This window comes from Hemiscyllium ocellatum, chromosome 7, assembly GCF_020745735.1.
Source record: "Hemiscyllium ocellatum isolate sHemOce1 chromosome 7, sHemOce1.pat.X.cur, whole genome shotgun sequence".
NCBI classification, from domain to species: Eukaryota; Metazoa; Chordata; class Chondrichthyes; order Orectolobiformes; family Hemiscylliidae; genus Hemiscyllium; species Hemiscyllium ocellatum.
In genome coordinates, this window is record NC_083407.1 from 64383221 (window position 1) to 64399423 (window position 16203).

The 16203-nt window shown below is 39.4% G+C and overlaps 1 protein-coding gene across 4 annotated transcripts in view; it reads right to left on the reverse strand.

Annotated features, from left to right (window-relative positions):
* Positions 1 to 16203, reverse strand: part of LOC132817112 (electrogenic aspartate/glutamate antiporter SLC25A12, mitochondrial-like) — a 130043-nt gene that overhangs the window by 64271 nt on the left and 49569 nt on the right. For all 4 annotated transcript variants that reach the window (XM_060827289.1, XM_060827291.1, XM_060827290.1 and 1 more), the window contains 3 exons: positions 15603 to 15696; positions 7574 to 7658; positions 105 to 189 (listed from right to left, as the gene is read on the reverse strand). In XM_060827289.1, coding sequence (XP_060683272.1) covers positions 105 to 189; positions 7574 to 7658; positions 15603 to 15696 — 264 coding nt within the window. The remainder of the gene's footprint in view (positions 1 to 104; positions 190 to 7573; positions 7659 to 15602; positions 15697 to 16203) is intronic.

The window sequence follows — 16203 nt, forward strand, 5'->3', positions numbered from 1 at the left end:
GCCCTTTATTACAACAGCCTGTACCCTGGCTGATCTTTCCTGGTCTGACTGGATCCTATTACAATGGCCTGGGTCAGAAAACAGCACTGAGACATGTCACTCACCTCCAGCAATTGAGCCCAAAGTGAACCTGTAAGCAGACTCAAAAACCTGGAGCCAAATAGGCCTGCTCGTATCACTGTAGGATTGCTGGAGAGAACAAAAAACAAAAAGGATGAATGGGGAAAAGAATATGACTCAGTTATCTTAACACTACGGTTACACTGGTAGCTTGATACCATAAACTGGCAAATATGGAAAACTGGAATTAACATTATTATTGGAATAACTTGAAATAATTTGAAATAATTTACTTATAACTGCACCAATCATTTTGAACAGTTGCCTTCATACAATGTAAAACTTTTAAAATTCATATTCTACTGAACACAATTTTAAAAACACTCAATATTAATTGCTCTACCATTTGTTAACGTAATATTTTCACATGGAATCTTCTTTAATAAATAAAACACAAACCAGCATACAGCTTTGGAATCAGATACAGTGCGGCAATAAACACTAAACTTCCATAAACTTATGTAGTCATGGATTATAAATACAGTAGGTACAATTTATATTGATAGAATTACCAGTTTATTTAGATAATTTGTGTAATAGATTCATCCCTATCAGTTTTTAAACTGATCTACTTTTTCAAATTTTCGACCCACAAATTTTGGAGACCTCAAAAATTATCAATTGGATCATTAAAGTAAAGGATTGTGTTTTGATGACATGATGCTATTATAAATATGTGCTGCCCCACATGACATTCTTTTGTTTCATGGCAAACCTCGAAAACTGCACCAGTTTGTTTGACCTGAAGCTGAATCAAAAGTAACCACTTCTCACTAAATTACTCCTTGCAAAGGCGCAAAGTAAGGAACAGAAGGAATCTATTTTACTTTTCAATTTTCTGGTGTTTCACAAGTTTCTTAGAACATTAGAAAGTACAAAAATCATGACACTCATAATAAATGTAACATTTCATTAAAATTGTGAGGATTTTTGCCAGTGTCTTTCACTTCTGGTAAAAACGAAGAGGAGAAATCGTGACCTGTTGAATTCTGCTGAATTGACAGAAAAAAAGACAGGTTATTTTACTAGGAAGAACATGCACAATGTGCACACCTGTAGAGAATGGTGAGAGCATTTGTATGAGCACAGGATGGACAATTTGCCTCCAAAATGCCACAAATATGTTAGGCTTTGTACAGCTATCAAGTCAGTTTCAGGACAGAATACAGTCAATCAAGCAATTTAAATCATAGCGAACTGCATTTCCATCTGGACATGTGGAACAGCACAGTGACTCAGTTGTTAGCACTGCTGCCTCACAGTACCAGGGATGCAGGTTCAATTCCAACCTTCGGTGACTGTGTGTAGAGTTTGCATGTCCTCCCTGTGTCTGTGGAGATTTCGTCCAGGTACTACAGTTTCCTCCCAAAGTTCATAGTTGGGCAAGTTAGGTAGATTTGCCATACTAAATTATGTGCAGTGTGCAGATTAGATATGATCCATGGTAAATTGAGGGTTACGGGGATAGAGTGAGGTGCTGGGTCTAGATGGAATGCTCTTTGAAGGGCTGAATGGTCTCTTTCCATTCTACAGAGAGTCTATGATTCATGTGATTCTCATTGCCATAGAGATGTACTTAGAAGGGCAAAGTTCACAGGAAGGCCTGGTAGGACCACTTACAGCGGGTTTTCTTAAAATATCACTAAACCTCATACCCTGTTTCAATCTATCAAAATATGAGGTGGCGAGAACCAAGAGATAAAGGCAGCAAATCCTCATAGTATGCCATGCAAGAATACAGCTGAGTATGTGTGCTCAGATTGAACAGCTCAAGTTTCTGAGAATTCAAGATTCACATAATTTTGGCTGGAGGAAGGAATGTCCATGATAACCCACATAAAAAGCCAATTTGGGAATTCAAAATCGTCCAGTGAGATAAGAAAAGAAAACAAGTGCTCAGGAGCTAAGAATTGCTTTGGATTAACTCTGGAAAGGGTGCATCTACTTAAGAAACAGAGGAAAATGTAATCGGGAGGGAGATTTTAATAATGTTAAAGCATTAACAAGATGGTTTTCCATTGTTGAGAGTAAATGTTGCCTACAAAGTAGTACTTAATTAATGTTGCTCTCATCTGCTTATTACTACAAAAGGCTGAAGACTTTTCATACAACTGTTTTAAGTTGGCCATTGGGATTTTTAATTTTTTCTTGAAGTTATTTTGCAAGAAAAAGTACAAGTCATCCAACTAAACAGCAAAATATCTCAGTGAATGCAAACCAGGATTCATTTCCCAATTATAAGCCAATTAGCCCAATGCCTTCATGGCTGACCTGTGCTTAAAGAGAGTGCCAACAGCACAGGTTTGATTCTTGTTCTGGTTGAAGCAAGCCTGAGATGTGTCCCATCACCCTTCCAGAATGTGGAAAATAATCTCAAGCCTCCACTGGCAAAAACTGTCAAGAAAATAGCTCAGGATGAAATGTCAGTAGTCAATGAGCCAAGTATATGATGGGACAAATCATTTAGTTTATCTCATGGTGCTTAGAGCATTTTTACAGTACAGCTGGACACTAAAGTTGTATTTTTTTAATATCAATACAAACAGTGTGTTCCCTGCATACTGCGTGGAAACCTAAATCCATATTGTTCCTTCAAGAAAGGAAGACCTGCTAGCAAACAATTTCTGGTATAAGTGTAGAATATATCAGATCATTGGGAGTAGTATTATGAACTACTTTCCCCATGGTCAGAGCCATCAGCTGTCTGGGAGTCAATTACTGCCAAACCCTTCCCAAGCATCTCCACTTCATTCTCTCTCTTTTTAAGACATTCCTTGAAAATTGCCCTAATATCACTTTTGTGACTCAGTGTAAATTTTGTATTTGACAACCCTCCTGCGAAGTGTATTGGGAATGCTTTACGACATTAAAGCTATTACATATAAAGACCATAAGACAAAGGTGCAGAAATTAGGCCATTCGGCCCATCAAGTCTGTCCAGCTACTCGATCATGGCTGATAGATTTTTCAAAGTGTGGTGCTGGAAAAGAACAGCCAGTCAGGCAGCATCCGAGGAGCAGAAGAATCCACGTTTTATGGATAAGCCCTTCATCAGGATTGAATCGCTTATGCCCGAAACGTGGATTCTCCTGCTCCTCAGGTGCTGCCTGATCAGCTATGCATTTCCAACTCCACACTCTTCAACTCTGACCCCTTGCATTGCTGTCCTCACTTTCTCCTGATAGGTTTCTCAACCCCATTTTCCAGCTTTCTCCCCATAATCTTTGATCCCCTTTGCAATTAAGAACTTACCTATCTCTGTGCTAAATATACTCAATGACCTGGCCTGCAGACCCTGTGCCCTCGTGTCCTCATCTCTCCTGCCAATCAAAACATCTTCCCAACATCCACTCTGTCCAAGTCATACAATATTCTATAAGTTTCAATCACCTACCCCTCCTCCCCCATCCCCACCCACCCTCCATCATCCTTCTAAACTCCAAGTATAAACCAGAATCCTCAAACATTCCTTTATGTTAAGTCTTTCATTCCTGTGATCATTCTTGTGAACCTCCTCGCCATCTGCTCCACGGACAATACATCCTTCCTGAGAAAAGGGGCCCAAAATTGTTCATAATACTCTAAACGTCATCTGACCAGAACCTTATAAAGCCTCAGAAGTATCTTTCTGTGTTTATATTCAAGTACACTCAAGATGAATGACAACATTGTATTTGCCTTCCTAACTACTGACTCAGTCTGCAAGTTTTCCTTAAGAGAAACCTGGACTAAGACTCCCAAGTGTCTCTGCACTTCAGATTTCTGAATTTTCTCCACATTTAGAAAATACTCCATGCTTCTATTCTTCCTACCAAAGTGCATGACCTCACACTTTCCCAGTATTTCATCTGCCACTTCTTTGCCCACTCTCCTAACCTGCCTAAATCTCCCTCCAGCTTCCCCACCTCTTCAATACTACCTTCTCTCCAACTATCTTTGTAGCATCTGGAAAACTTTGCCAAAATGTCCTCAGTTCCTTCAGTAACGTATAAAGTGAGAAATTGTAGTCCCAGCATTGATCCCGTGGAACACTAGTCACCAGCTTCCATCCTGAGAAAGACCTTTGTATCACGGACCTCTGCCTTCTGCCAGACAGCCAATCTTCTATCTGGGCTAGTACCTTACCTCTAACAGCATGGGCTCTTAATTGGCTCTCCCTGGTCTAAACTGCTTGTTATCTCCTCAAAGAATTCTAACAGATTGGTCAGGCATGACCACCTCTTGACAAAACCATTCTGTAAAGGCATGCACGTTTGCATCCATTCACAGGAATATCAAGTAGTACAGGTAAACAATTCCTTATCCAAAACCCTCAGGACCAGCTGTCTTTCAGATTTCAGAATTTTTCGGATAAAGAATTAAATGACATTTTCATAGAAAAATTTTTCAAAATTAACCAATAGCAGATGGTACTACAAGTACCAAAATAGAATTGACGCCTGTCAGTGCTGGACCATGTCACTATGTCACATCTGAGTGACACAGTGGGTGTGGAGTTGGGTTAACTGTTTGCATGCCAAACCACCTTGTTGTGGAGAAAATAACTTTGGATTTCGGACCTTTCAGATTTTGGAATTTCGAATAAAGGATTGTCTACCTGTACAGATTCAATAAGTGATTAAGATTTGGCACTTTCATAGTCACTGCGCAGGTTCAATTCCCAATCAAGAAATTTTCATGGCAGCACATGGGCTGAGTGGTGAGCATTGCTGCCTCACAGCGCCAGTTGGAAGTAATGTTTGAGAAAGTTGGAAAATTGCACTAATCCAGCTTTCTGGAAGCAGATGAATAGGCTAAGCTGTCACAGGATTTGGCAGTTTCTAATTCTGAGTGTGCACGTCTATTAAAGTGGTGGTACGGTGGTTAGCACTGCTGCCTCATAGTGCCAGAGACCTGGGTTCAATTCCCGCCCCAGGCAACTGTCTGTGCGGAATTTGCACATACTCCCCGTGTCTGCATGGGTTTCCTCCAGATGCTCTGGTTTCCTCCCACAGTCCAAAAATGTGCAGGTTTGGTGAACTGGCCATGCTAAATTGCCCGTAGTGTTAAGTGAAGGAGTAAATGTAGAGGAATGGGTCTGGGTGGGTTGCTCGTCAGTGTGGACTTGTTGGGCTGAAAGACCAGTTTCCACACGGTAAGTAATCTAAGCAATACTTGGAGATGGTCACTGCATTCATTAAACAGAAGATGCAAGACCAGTAACAGAACATTCAGACTCGATAGACATAACACCAGTGATGACAAAAATACAGGCAAGACGGGTAAACCAATTTGTTTCCAAACTTCACTTCAATAAATTATATTTGTACATCATATCTTCAGAGGATATTGAGATTCAGGGTCAGCTCAAGATAAATGAAACAACAATAATGTTCTCAACTTGCTGCACTTCTGGGCATTTATATCAACAAAAAACGTTGTGGCAAAGTGCAATTAAACATCCTACTTTTTCACGTATCTATAGTTGGTGGCATTGCAAGTGCTTGTTGCAGACAGTGGAGACTAACTGTTGTGGCTTTGGCTGCTTACTTAGCTAAGTATTCAGTAAAACAAATATATTTGTGCTGAGTTAGCTTGCAACAATAATGTTAACACAACAAGTTGCTGACCATGAAATTTACCTATTTCTCCTTCCCAAAAATAAAAGGCTAGAAGCTAGAGAAAGCCCCGCTTCAATGGACCAATTTGTCATTCTAAACCAGCCCCATTAACAATAACTTGGATTTAAATAGGAGAACTGGAGAAAAACATACCAAGAAAGGTATTGACATCTGTGATCCGTTCCAATGATTAACGTTTTCTCTCTCCTCTCTCATTTCATTCTCCACTCTCTTGGTTGTATCTACGTGCCAGCAGTACTTGGTCTGGCTAAACCCTTCCTATGTTCCTCACTTCCTCCAATACAAAACACAGCTCTTCCATGGTCTTCTCACTTCTTCCTGATCCTTTCCTTCCCCTGCCCTCTTTCCTATTGCTTCCTCTTCTTCAGTACCTAATCGTAATAGTACTTTTAAGATTACCGATTGATGAAATTCAAAGGGGCAGGAAGGCAATCCAAATGGCACAGTAAGTGATGGTACTTTGACACATTTGCCATCAGACTATTTTAACAAAGAGGAAAAAAAAATCCACTTTTGTGGGGAGATTACCCAGTGAAATCTGGTCATCTCCAGTTGTGGGGAGCTCTTTTTGGAGCAATTCATTGCTGTGTGGATGTGCCCTCTAGAAGCAATGGCTGGCTTTTTGGGAACATCATGTTCATCATGACCACCACATCTCAAGGCTTGAACTACCACCACTATTGTCATCATACCCTCACTATACAGCTTGTGTCATAGCACTGGTCATTGCCAGCAGTGACGTAACTGACATTGCTAGTCCTCTGATCACGGCAAGTATCTTCTGGGTACATCATCTTTGATTGGGAGCAGTTCCTGGTCCCACTGCCCACCAAAACAAAGTCAACTCCTGCAACAGCCCCGGCAAGATTTCTGCCACTTGAAAATTTCTGGCTGATGTCTTTTATGAAGGCTGAGGGATACTGTATCTTTAAGAGAGGTGAAGGACTTGCAAGCACACAGAATGCTAGAGAATTTACAACGTAACATTTTGTCCAGCAGCTAGCAGTACCTGGGTTGCTATGAGACGATAACCAATTCAAACTCGGCCAATCTGTTTAAATTATGCACCAAGATACTAAAGTCCAATCAAGTTTGAATTTGATATTTTGACAATATTAAAACCAATGAAACGATGCAATGCTTTGGGGTACAAGACGGGAAAAACTGAACAGTTGGGAGAGAACTGCCGAAAGACTAACAGACATAGGCTGCTGGTAAGAACTCTAAGACGGAATTTGCACAAGAAAAATCATCGACACCAACCTAGAAAGCAAATCTACAGAGGAAGATGAATTTTTCTGCAAGTCTTAATCAGGGGTTTTATTAGAGCAGTATTGTAGAGGGGAAGATAAACGATATGTTTAGATAAATAAGTTGTAAATAGTTGTTACTTAATTATTTTACTAGACTTTAAAAAATTAAAGTTGTTAACTTTTGCTTTAAATAGCGACTTTTGGGATAGTTCTTTGCCTCTCAAATTTTCACAGATTACAGCACGGGGTAAATCTTGTGCGTGTTGGGTTTAAATTAGCAGAGACGTTTACCCTGTGTCATAGCATGTCTCATCTCTACGTGCAATGCAACAGGTAACTAACTTGGTTTATCCCCAAAACACGCATTCAGTGTAACGTAGTATGGGATACGTCATTTATTTACATGAAACATGTCAAAACGCCTTCTCCAAACTCAACAATATCCTCATATTTCAAAGTGATTAACTATATTTGCCTATGAGACCATAGAACATAAGGCCCACTACTTGCCCTTTATTAATCCTGTTACTTTCTCAAATAATTTAATAAATTTGACAGGCACGACTTATTCGCTCATACCTGCCTCTGGACTTCAGCCAGGTTGTATGGTAGAGCCCCTTCCTCCAATGGTGCTATTCTTTCAATATCTGCCAGAGTGACTCGCCTGGAGGGAAACAAGGGAGAGAAGTATCAAACATTCTACTCATCCTATCAAATATTTTGTCACAATAATCTAGAATGCAAAAAAATCTTCAAGAAAACTAATGAAAACTCATTCAATGCAGGAAAAAGTACAAGTTGGGAAGTAATGGAGACAAGTAAAATAGGCACTCCAATTGCCATGGTTGATTTCAATGTGCATATTGACTGGACAAATCAAGTGGGCAAGGGTGGAATGGAAGACAAATACCTACAGTACATCAGAGATGGCTACCTAGAGCAGTGTGCGGCAGATCTTTCCCGTGAACAGGCTATTTTAGATATAGTAAAGTGCAATGATATTAATTAGAGATCTTATAGTTAAGGGTCCTCTGCAGGAGATTATCATAACATCATAAAATTTCAACCTCAGTTTGATGGAGAGCAACTGAGAACTCAAAACATACCCTCAACTTAAATGAGGGTACTTACAGTGGCAGAAAAGTTGTTTAAAGTGGGCTGAGAAAATACAATAAGGGGAAAGTCGGTGGATGAGCAATGGCAGACATTAAGTAGATATTTCATATACTCAGCAAAAATATGTAGAGAGATCTCGGTGTTCTAGTCTACAATATACATGGGGTCTACAACATAAACAGGTCCTGCTATTAGAACAAAGATCAAAACAGTACAGGAACAGCCCATTTGGTCCTCCAAGCCTGTGACAACACATTTTACTCTTCCATGCTAAAAGAGTCTTCACGTATAAGATCAGTATTCTAAAATTCCCAATACCAGGTAATATTCTGGTAAACCTTTTCTGAACCATCGCCAAAGTATTCACATCCTTCTGGTAGCGTGACCAACATTCCAAGTGTGGCCAAACTGAAGTTCTAGAAGGCTGCAGCCTAACTTGTCTCTCCTTATATTCAATGCCCCTTTTCAATGAAGGCAAGCATGACATAGGCCTTTTTACTATCTATTCGACCTGTGCTACCACCTTCAGTGATCAGTGGATATTCACACCCAGATCCCTCTGCATAACAATACTCCTATGGATTCTACCATCCACCGTATAAGTTCCCATACTTGATGTTCCAAAATGTATCATCTCATATTTGTCTCGATTAAGCTCCATCTACAATTTTTCTACCTACGTCTCCAACTGATCTATATCATGCTGTATCCTCTGTCAAGCGTCCTCATAATCCACAATTCCACCAACTTTTGTATCATCTGCAAACTTAATTAGACCAGTCACATTTTCGTCCAAATTATTTATGTAGAGCATGATCAGCAGAGGTCCCAGCACTAATCCCTGTGGAACACTGCTAGTCACAATGATCGATTCCGAAACGCATCCTTGCGCCACTACCCTCTCTCTCTTATGACTAAACCATTCTGTATCCATCTTGCCAGCTCACCTGATATCATGTGACTTACGAATTGCAGAAGGTTAGCATTCAGGTACAGCAATTATTCAGGGAAGCTAATAATAGGTTATGTTTTATTATAAAGAGAATTGAATGCAAGAGTAGGGAGGTTATGTTTCAGTTATACAGGACATTGGTAACACTGCACCTGGAGTACTGTGTAAAGCATTGGTCACCATACTTACGACAGATGTTAATGCATCGGAAGTAGTTCACAGAAGGTTTACTAGACTAATACTTGGAATGAGTGGATTGCCTTATGAAGAAAGGCCAGATAAGTTAAACTACTAACTTTCAGATTTTAGAGGTGTCAATGGTGACTTAATTGAAACAAACAAGTTCCTGAGGGGATTGGATGGGGTAGTTTCAGAAAGACTGTTTCCTCTTGTGGGCGACTCTAGAAATTGGTTATAGTAATCGACAACTTAGGATTGAGATAAGGAAAAAAGTTCTCTCAGAGGGATGACTCTTTGGAATTCTCTTCCTTAAAAGATAGTGGATGCAGAATCTTTACATATTTTTAATGCCAAGGTAGATATATTCTTGATTTCCAAGGGGATCAAAGATTATCAGAGATACAAAAGAATGCAGGTTTGAGGTTAAAAATCAGATCAGCCTTTCTATATGTTGGAGCAGGCTCAAAGGGCAGAGTGGCTTACTCTTATTCTTAGTTTGTACGTTTGCAAGAATCTATACTATTCCAGAAAGAGGACTTAATGAGAAGGATGAACCACTGTGGTTAACAAAGGCAGTCAGGGAAAGTATCCAATCAAAAATAAATGGCAAACAAAGTAGTGAAAAGTACTGGTAGGCCAGAGGATCGTGAATCGCTTTTAGGATCGAGATGATTAAAATCATATTAAAAAGCAGAAGGAAATTGATTAAGAAAGAAAATTGGGAAGCATTTTTTTTAAAAAAATGCAAGATCTTCTAACAATATATAAAAAGAAAAAATAGTCAAAGTGAGAGCATGACCCTTGGAGGATGCAAATTTAGAACTGATAACAGAAATCTTTTAAAGATTAGATTTCCGACAGTGTGGAAACAGGCCCTTTGGCCCAACAAGTCCACACGACCCTTCAAAGAGTAACCCACTGAGCCACTGTGCCACCCAAATGGCAGATATTTTAAATTATTTTGCATTAGTCCTCGTGGTGGGAATGACTATGTAATTGTCACAATGATAACAGACAAGGAAGATACCATTGGGAAGAAAGGTCTAATAATAATCTCTATTGTGAGGGACAAAAACTTTCAAAAACTAATGGGACTAAAGGCAGACATGTCTGACGCCATGGCCTGTTTCCAAGGATTTTAAATGAAGTAGTTTCAGAAATAATGGTGAAAATCTTTCAGAACTCAATGGATTCCAGCAGATTAAAAAAAGCTACTAATGTGATGCTCATGTTCAAGAAGGGAGCTATAATCCAGTTAGCCTTACATTCATCTCTAGGAAAATGTTACACCTCATTTTTACAAAAGATTTCTTTTGGAATATTCTGTATTCAGGGCATTTGGAAAAGCTTAATATAATCAGTCAACATGGTTTTATCAAATAATGGAAGAATTTGGTTGCCACCTTACAACTTTTTGGTCTCATGTAATTAAGATTAGACTTGCCACAGGAGTGCAACTAAAGTTCAGTCTAATCCCTGGGTTTGCAGGAAAGATTGTTAAAACTGAACCTTTATCCTCAAGAGCTTACAAGAATGAGGGAAGATCGCAATGAAACTGAAAATTCCTATACATTTTGGACAAGATCCATGTGGATGTTTCCCATGGCTGATGACCCCAGAACCAAGGAAATAACACCCAGAGTAAGGGGTAAACCATTTAAGACAAAAAAGCAGAGACATTCTTCACTCAGAAGATGGAGAATTCTGAAGGTTCACTATCTCCAGAGCTATGGAGCTTAAACATTGAGAGTATTTGAGACTGACAAGGATTAACTCCTGCACAATAACTTCCAGCACGCAAAGGAATCATTCTGTAAATTCAAATAATAATCTTAAATTGGCTTCCAATGCAATTAGAGTCCGAGATGTACAGCACGGATACAGACCCTTTGGCCCAACTCATCCAAGTCGAGCAGACATCCTAACGTAATCTAGTCCCATTTGCCAGCCCTTGGTCCATATCCTTCTAAAGCCTTCCAATTCATATATCCATCCAGACGCATTTTAAATGCTCTAATTGTACCAGCCTCCACCACTTCCTCTGGCAGCTCATTCCACACATGCATATTGGCATAGTCAGGATTATTCAGTTACTGTCGCCCAACAGCAGAATCAATTTAACACTGGTCACGGTCTTGAATTTTGCAAGCATAGACTGGTTCAGCATAGTCAGCGGGATGCGCTATTTAATATGGTCCACCAATCTTTAAGATGTATAGCCCACATCCCAGTACATAAAAGCTTCTACACTATATGCTCATTGTAGGTAGAATGTCACTTTTGCACTCGGATTTGCAAGTGCCAGAAGGTAAGTTTGTTCATACACATGGCAGCATTTTTGCAGGCAAAAGAATAAGTGCACACAACATGCCGTTTTTACTGAATGAATAATTTTGAGTTAGGCAATTCCAGCTGTGCCCTGCAGCAATACTTTGACCAAAGCTGACCAGCCTGGCTCAAATGTAATCAATTAACTGCTCCTGCTGCATCTTCATGTCAACCATAGTATAACCAAAGTCTTCTCACGCTGTCTAAACTGCAGCTTACTTTCTAAAGTTGGTTCGCATGCTTTAATCGTGATGATAAAATATAAAGCTCCAACTTTATGTCTCAATTTGATAATGTTTAATTTTGTATAACCAAGTAATTGGAAATAATCTTATAAGTCTGTTTTGTCCCCTCTCTAATGCCTTCACATCCTTCAGAAAGCAGTGCCCAGAATGGATCACAATACTTCAGTCTAGGTCAAACTAGAATTTTTCAATGGCTCACTATAATTTCATTGCTTTTATAATCAATGTCTTTATTTATAAAGCTCCAAGTTTCTCTTCTGCAGCTGTTAAGAATTGCTTTCTTTTATACTGGTATATTGTTTTATATTGGTATCAGCTGATATTCCTATCCAAGTGTCTCACTTTACAATGACGTGCATTAAATTTCACCTGCTGTGTTCAACTATTTTAGCCTGTCTATATCTTCCTAAATTCTATCACTTTCCTCCCCAGTTCTCATTACTTAAAAATGATATGACAGCTGCAACTTTTGAAATTGAGCCATGCAACTGAGTTGAAATCTTGAAAGCCAAGGAAAGCAATCTTCCCCATAAAGGAGCACACCAATATCTTCCCTTAGTCTGAAAAACAACCATTAAATAGTCTCAGTCCCCAATAAGCGCATAGTCAAGTGCATAATCATGCGCCATATTTTTTTTACTCCAATATATTCAAGGCATGTGGGGAATGACTGATCAGACTAGTATTTATCACCCACCCCTAATTGTACTAAAGGTGGTGGTAGTGAGCTGCTTTTATTCCATGGTCATTGTTGACAATGACACTTTATCAAATGCCTTTTGGAGATCCACATACAACACATCAAACACATTATCCTCATTACTTCATCAAAAAATGTAATCAAGTTAGTCATAAATGCAATTTAACAAATTGATACTGGCTTTCCTCATTTAATCTACATCTGTCCAAGTGGAAGTCAATTTTGTCCCAGATTGTTTCTCGAAACCTTTCCATCAAAGATTAAACTTACTGGCCTTAGTTGCTGAGCTTATCCATATTTAAGCAGTGGTGTAATATCTGCAATTTCCCTTTCTTCCAAATAAAGAGGATTGGAACACTATATCCAGTATTTTCATAATTTCCATTGTTCTTAATCAGATGACATTGATGATCTAGATTATTAACTTAACAATTTTGAACACCTTTCTGATACCTTCTTCCCTTCAGTAATTTTAAGACCATCAAGTGCCTCAAATACTTGCTTTTTTAATATCTCTGGGAGCATCTTTTTCTTTGGTAAAGACACAAGTGAAGCACTTATTTAGTACCACAGCCATGTACAAATTGCCACTTTGGTCTCTAATCAGCCAGTTCCCCTCTTCTAAGGATTTGATATTTATATATCAATAGAATATGTTGAATATTTGTCCTTTTACAGTAGCTGCCAATTTATTCTCATGTTCTCTTTGCTGTCATTATTTCCTCTCACCGCACCCTCCGAAAGTTTTTATATTCAACCTTCGTTTCACTTGTGTTTATCAATTTGTTGTCTGGCATTCTGTTATATGTTTTGCCTGTTAGCCAAGGAAATCCAAGCAAAATAATCCTGCTCCAATTTAATATCTTTAATCTTGAATGTTCCTTCTCCTTGTCCATAAATAACCCAAACATCGTGATACTATGTTCACTGTTCCCTAAATGCTAACCTACTGACATGCGACCCATTTCATTAACCTCATCCTCCAGAACCAGGTCTAGTAATGTCTCCTTTCTCATTGGGCCGGAAAAATATTGATCTAGAACATTCACTTCAACACACTTCCTAAACTCTTCCCCATTCTGTGTAGTCCATCATTATATCTGATCTATAGCTCTTACACCTCTCCACAATTTTCCTTCACATTTACTCCACCGCTTCTTTCCCACTAGTTGGTGACTTACAGAATACATAGTATTTTAAATAGTACCTCAATATTCCTTAACTTTAAACGATCGGATTCTTGTTTTGACCCCTCTTGAACACACAGTCCCTCCAACATGCAACATTCCAGTTCAGTTCCATCATCCATCCTCACTTTGCTCTTTCATACCTTTCCTGGACACACTGTATTCTTTGTTGATTCAGGGCTTGTTATCTCCATAACACCTCATTCACACATGGCTAATTGAGCTTACAAATCATCAGCCTCATTTATTACACTCAATGCATTTACATACGTGCACCATGAACCTTAGTTTTTACTGCATTCTCTCTTCCTATTTCTTACTTAAGTGTAATTTGCCTGTCTTAAATCTTTGTGCAGCTTACTTCTTGCTTTTCTAATCCTTGCTGACATAGCTTGAAACTCTCCCGCCACCACCCCCTCCCCCCAAAAAAAAACAGAACCAGGAAATCACCCCACCAGCTACTCCATCATATAGAGGCTCTACTTCCCTACAATCAGTCTGAAAGCTCCACCCTGCACCATCTCTCCAAACAAGCATTCATGTTATACCCTCCTGTACCGTTATTAAATAGCTTAAAAAATGAATCACACAACACCAGATTATCATCCAACAGGTGTATTTGGAAGCAGTGCACCAAAAGCTAGTGCTTCCAAATAAACCTGTTGGACATAACCTGGTATGGTGTGATTTTTTTTAACTTTGCCCACCCCAGTACAGCACTGGCTCCTCCACATCCTTTATTTAATAGAACCAGCGTTAATCTGGAGACCATCTTTGGGATTCAACTTGCTACTTAGCTCCCTAAATTCTCTCTACAGTGCTTAACTTTCTTTTTACCCATTGTTTAGGCACCAACATGACCCATGACTATTGGTTGCTCACCCTTTGACTCCCTCTGCTCCCAGCTACACAACACCCTGCAGCTACTTGGTGACATCCTTGACTCCAGCATCAGGGAGGCAATATACCCTCCTGAATTCATGTCTGCACTACACAATCCCCTACTTGCTTCCTCAAACTGTAGAATTCCTAATGATTAATACTTTCTCCAAACCTCCTCCTGCTTTTTGTACAGCTCAGTCAGCTGTGGTGCCACTTAGTTCCAACACTCAGACCAGTGTAGAGAACTCAGTATAAACTGGACAGCAAGATGCACTCAGAAAACTCATGCGTCTTTGACGCTTCTAAAATGCCTGTCAGTTACTCATTTCCCCCTCTGCTGCACATTCAAACTGTGGGGTGACCAAATCCAGAACAAGCTATCAGACTTGTAGATGCATGAAAATAACAGGGGTTCCTACTCAAACTCTAACTTGAAGCTCAATCTACTGCAGCTGAAGACACCTTCTGCACAGCTGGTTTAATAGCAAATAAGTAGCTTCATGTGGTACCCAATGAACAAGATGTGCATTGAAAATGACAAGGTGTCCTGTCATGCCTCTATAAATCAGGATAACTGACTTAACAGATATACTGGGTCAAAATCCTGAAATTCCTTCCCTAATGGCATAGTGTTTCTACCTAAAGCGTATGAACTACAGCAGTTCAAGAATGCAATTCACCATCACCTTCACAAGGGCAACGAGGGATAAATGCTGGCCTAACTAGCAATGCCATGAGAACAAACAAAACTGAAGACTTGAATAAATAATCAACTACTCACCAATCAGTTGCTTTCCTATACTGGCATCACCTCCTTTTATAAAGCAGATTAATTTAAACAAATCTTGAGGTTTACTTAGGTCTTAAGCCTACTGTATTGTTTAAAATTTAAAATGATCAAACACAAATTTATTTGCACTTAAATAAAGACCATCTACATCACCTATTCTATGTCAAATGAACAAAGTTTTGAATATCCATCTTAAAATACAAAATTATTGAATTAAAGATTAATTACCCTGTTGGACTGTACAAAGCCACAAGCTGGAAAAGGATATCAACCTCCAACGGTGTAATTTGTCCAAATTTATTGGCAGCATGAGCAAACTCCTCTATATATCAAAAGAAAAACAAAGATTAGAGATGCATTCTTCAGCACAATGTCCTAAACTGCCTTAAGCATATATATGTCGCTTCTAGTGTAGGAGGCGGCATTGTGGAAGCTGAGTTTTGCAACTACATTTAGTTCCATTATCTCCCATGTCACAAGAGTTCCACGAAAGACAGTACAAAACACGTGGCTTCTTCTCACTAGCTCATGAATGGACAAAGCTGAAATCAGCATGTAGTGTAAGTAGCAACAAAGTCTAGTTGTACCAATGAATGGGCGGCACCTTGGCACAGTGGCTAGCACTGCTGCCTCACAGTGCCAGAGACCCAGGTTCAATTCCCGCCTCAGGTGACTGTGTGTGTGGAGTTTGCACATTCTCTCCGTGTCTGCGTGGGTTCCCTCCGCATGCTCCGTCTTCCTCCCACAATCCAAAAATGTGCAGGTTAGGTGAATTGGCCATGTTAAATTGCCCATAGTGTTAGGTGAAGGGGTAAAGGTAGGAGAATGG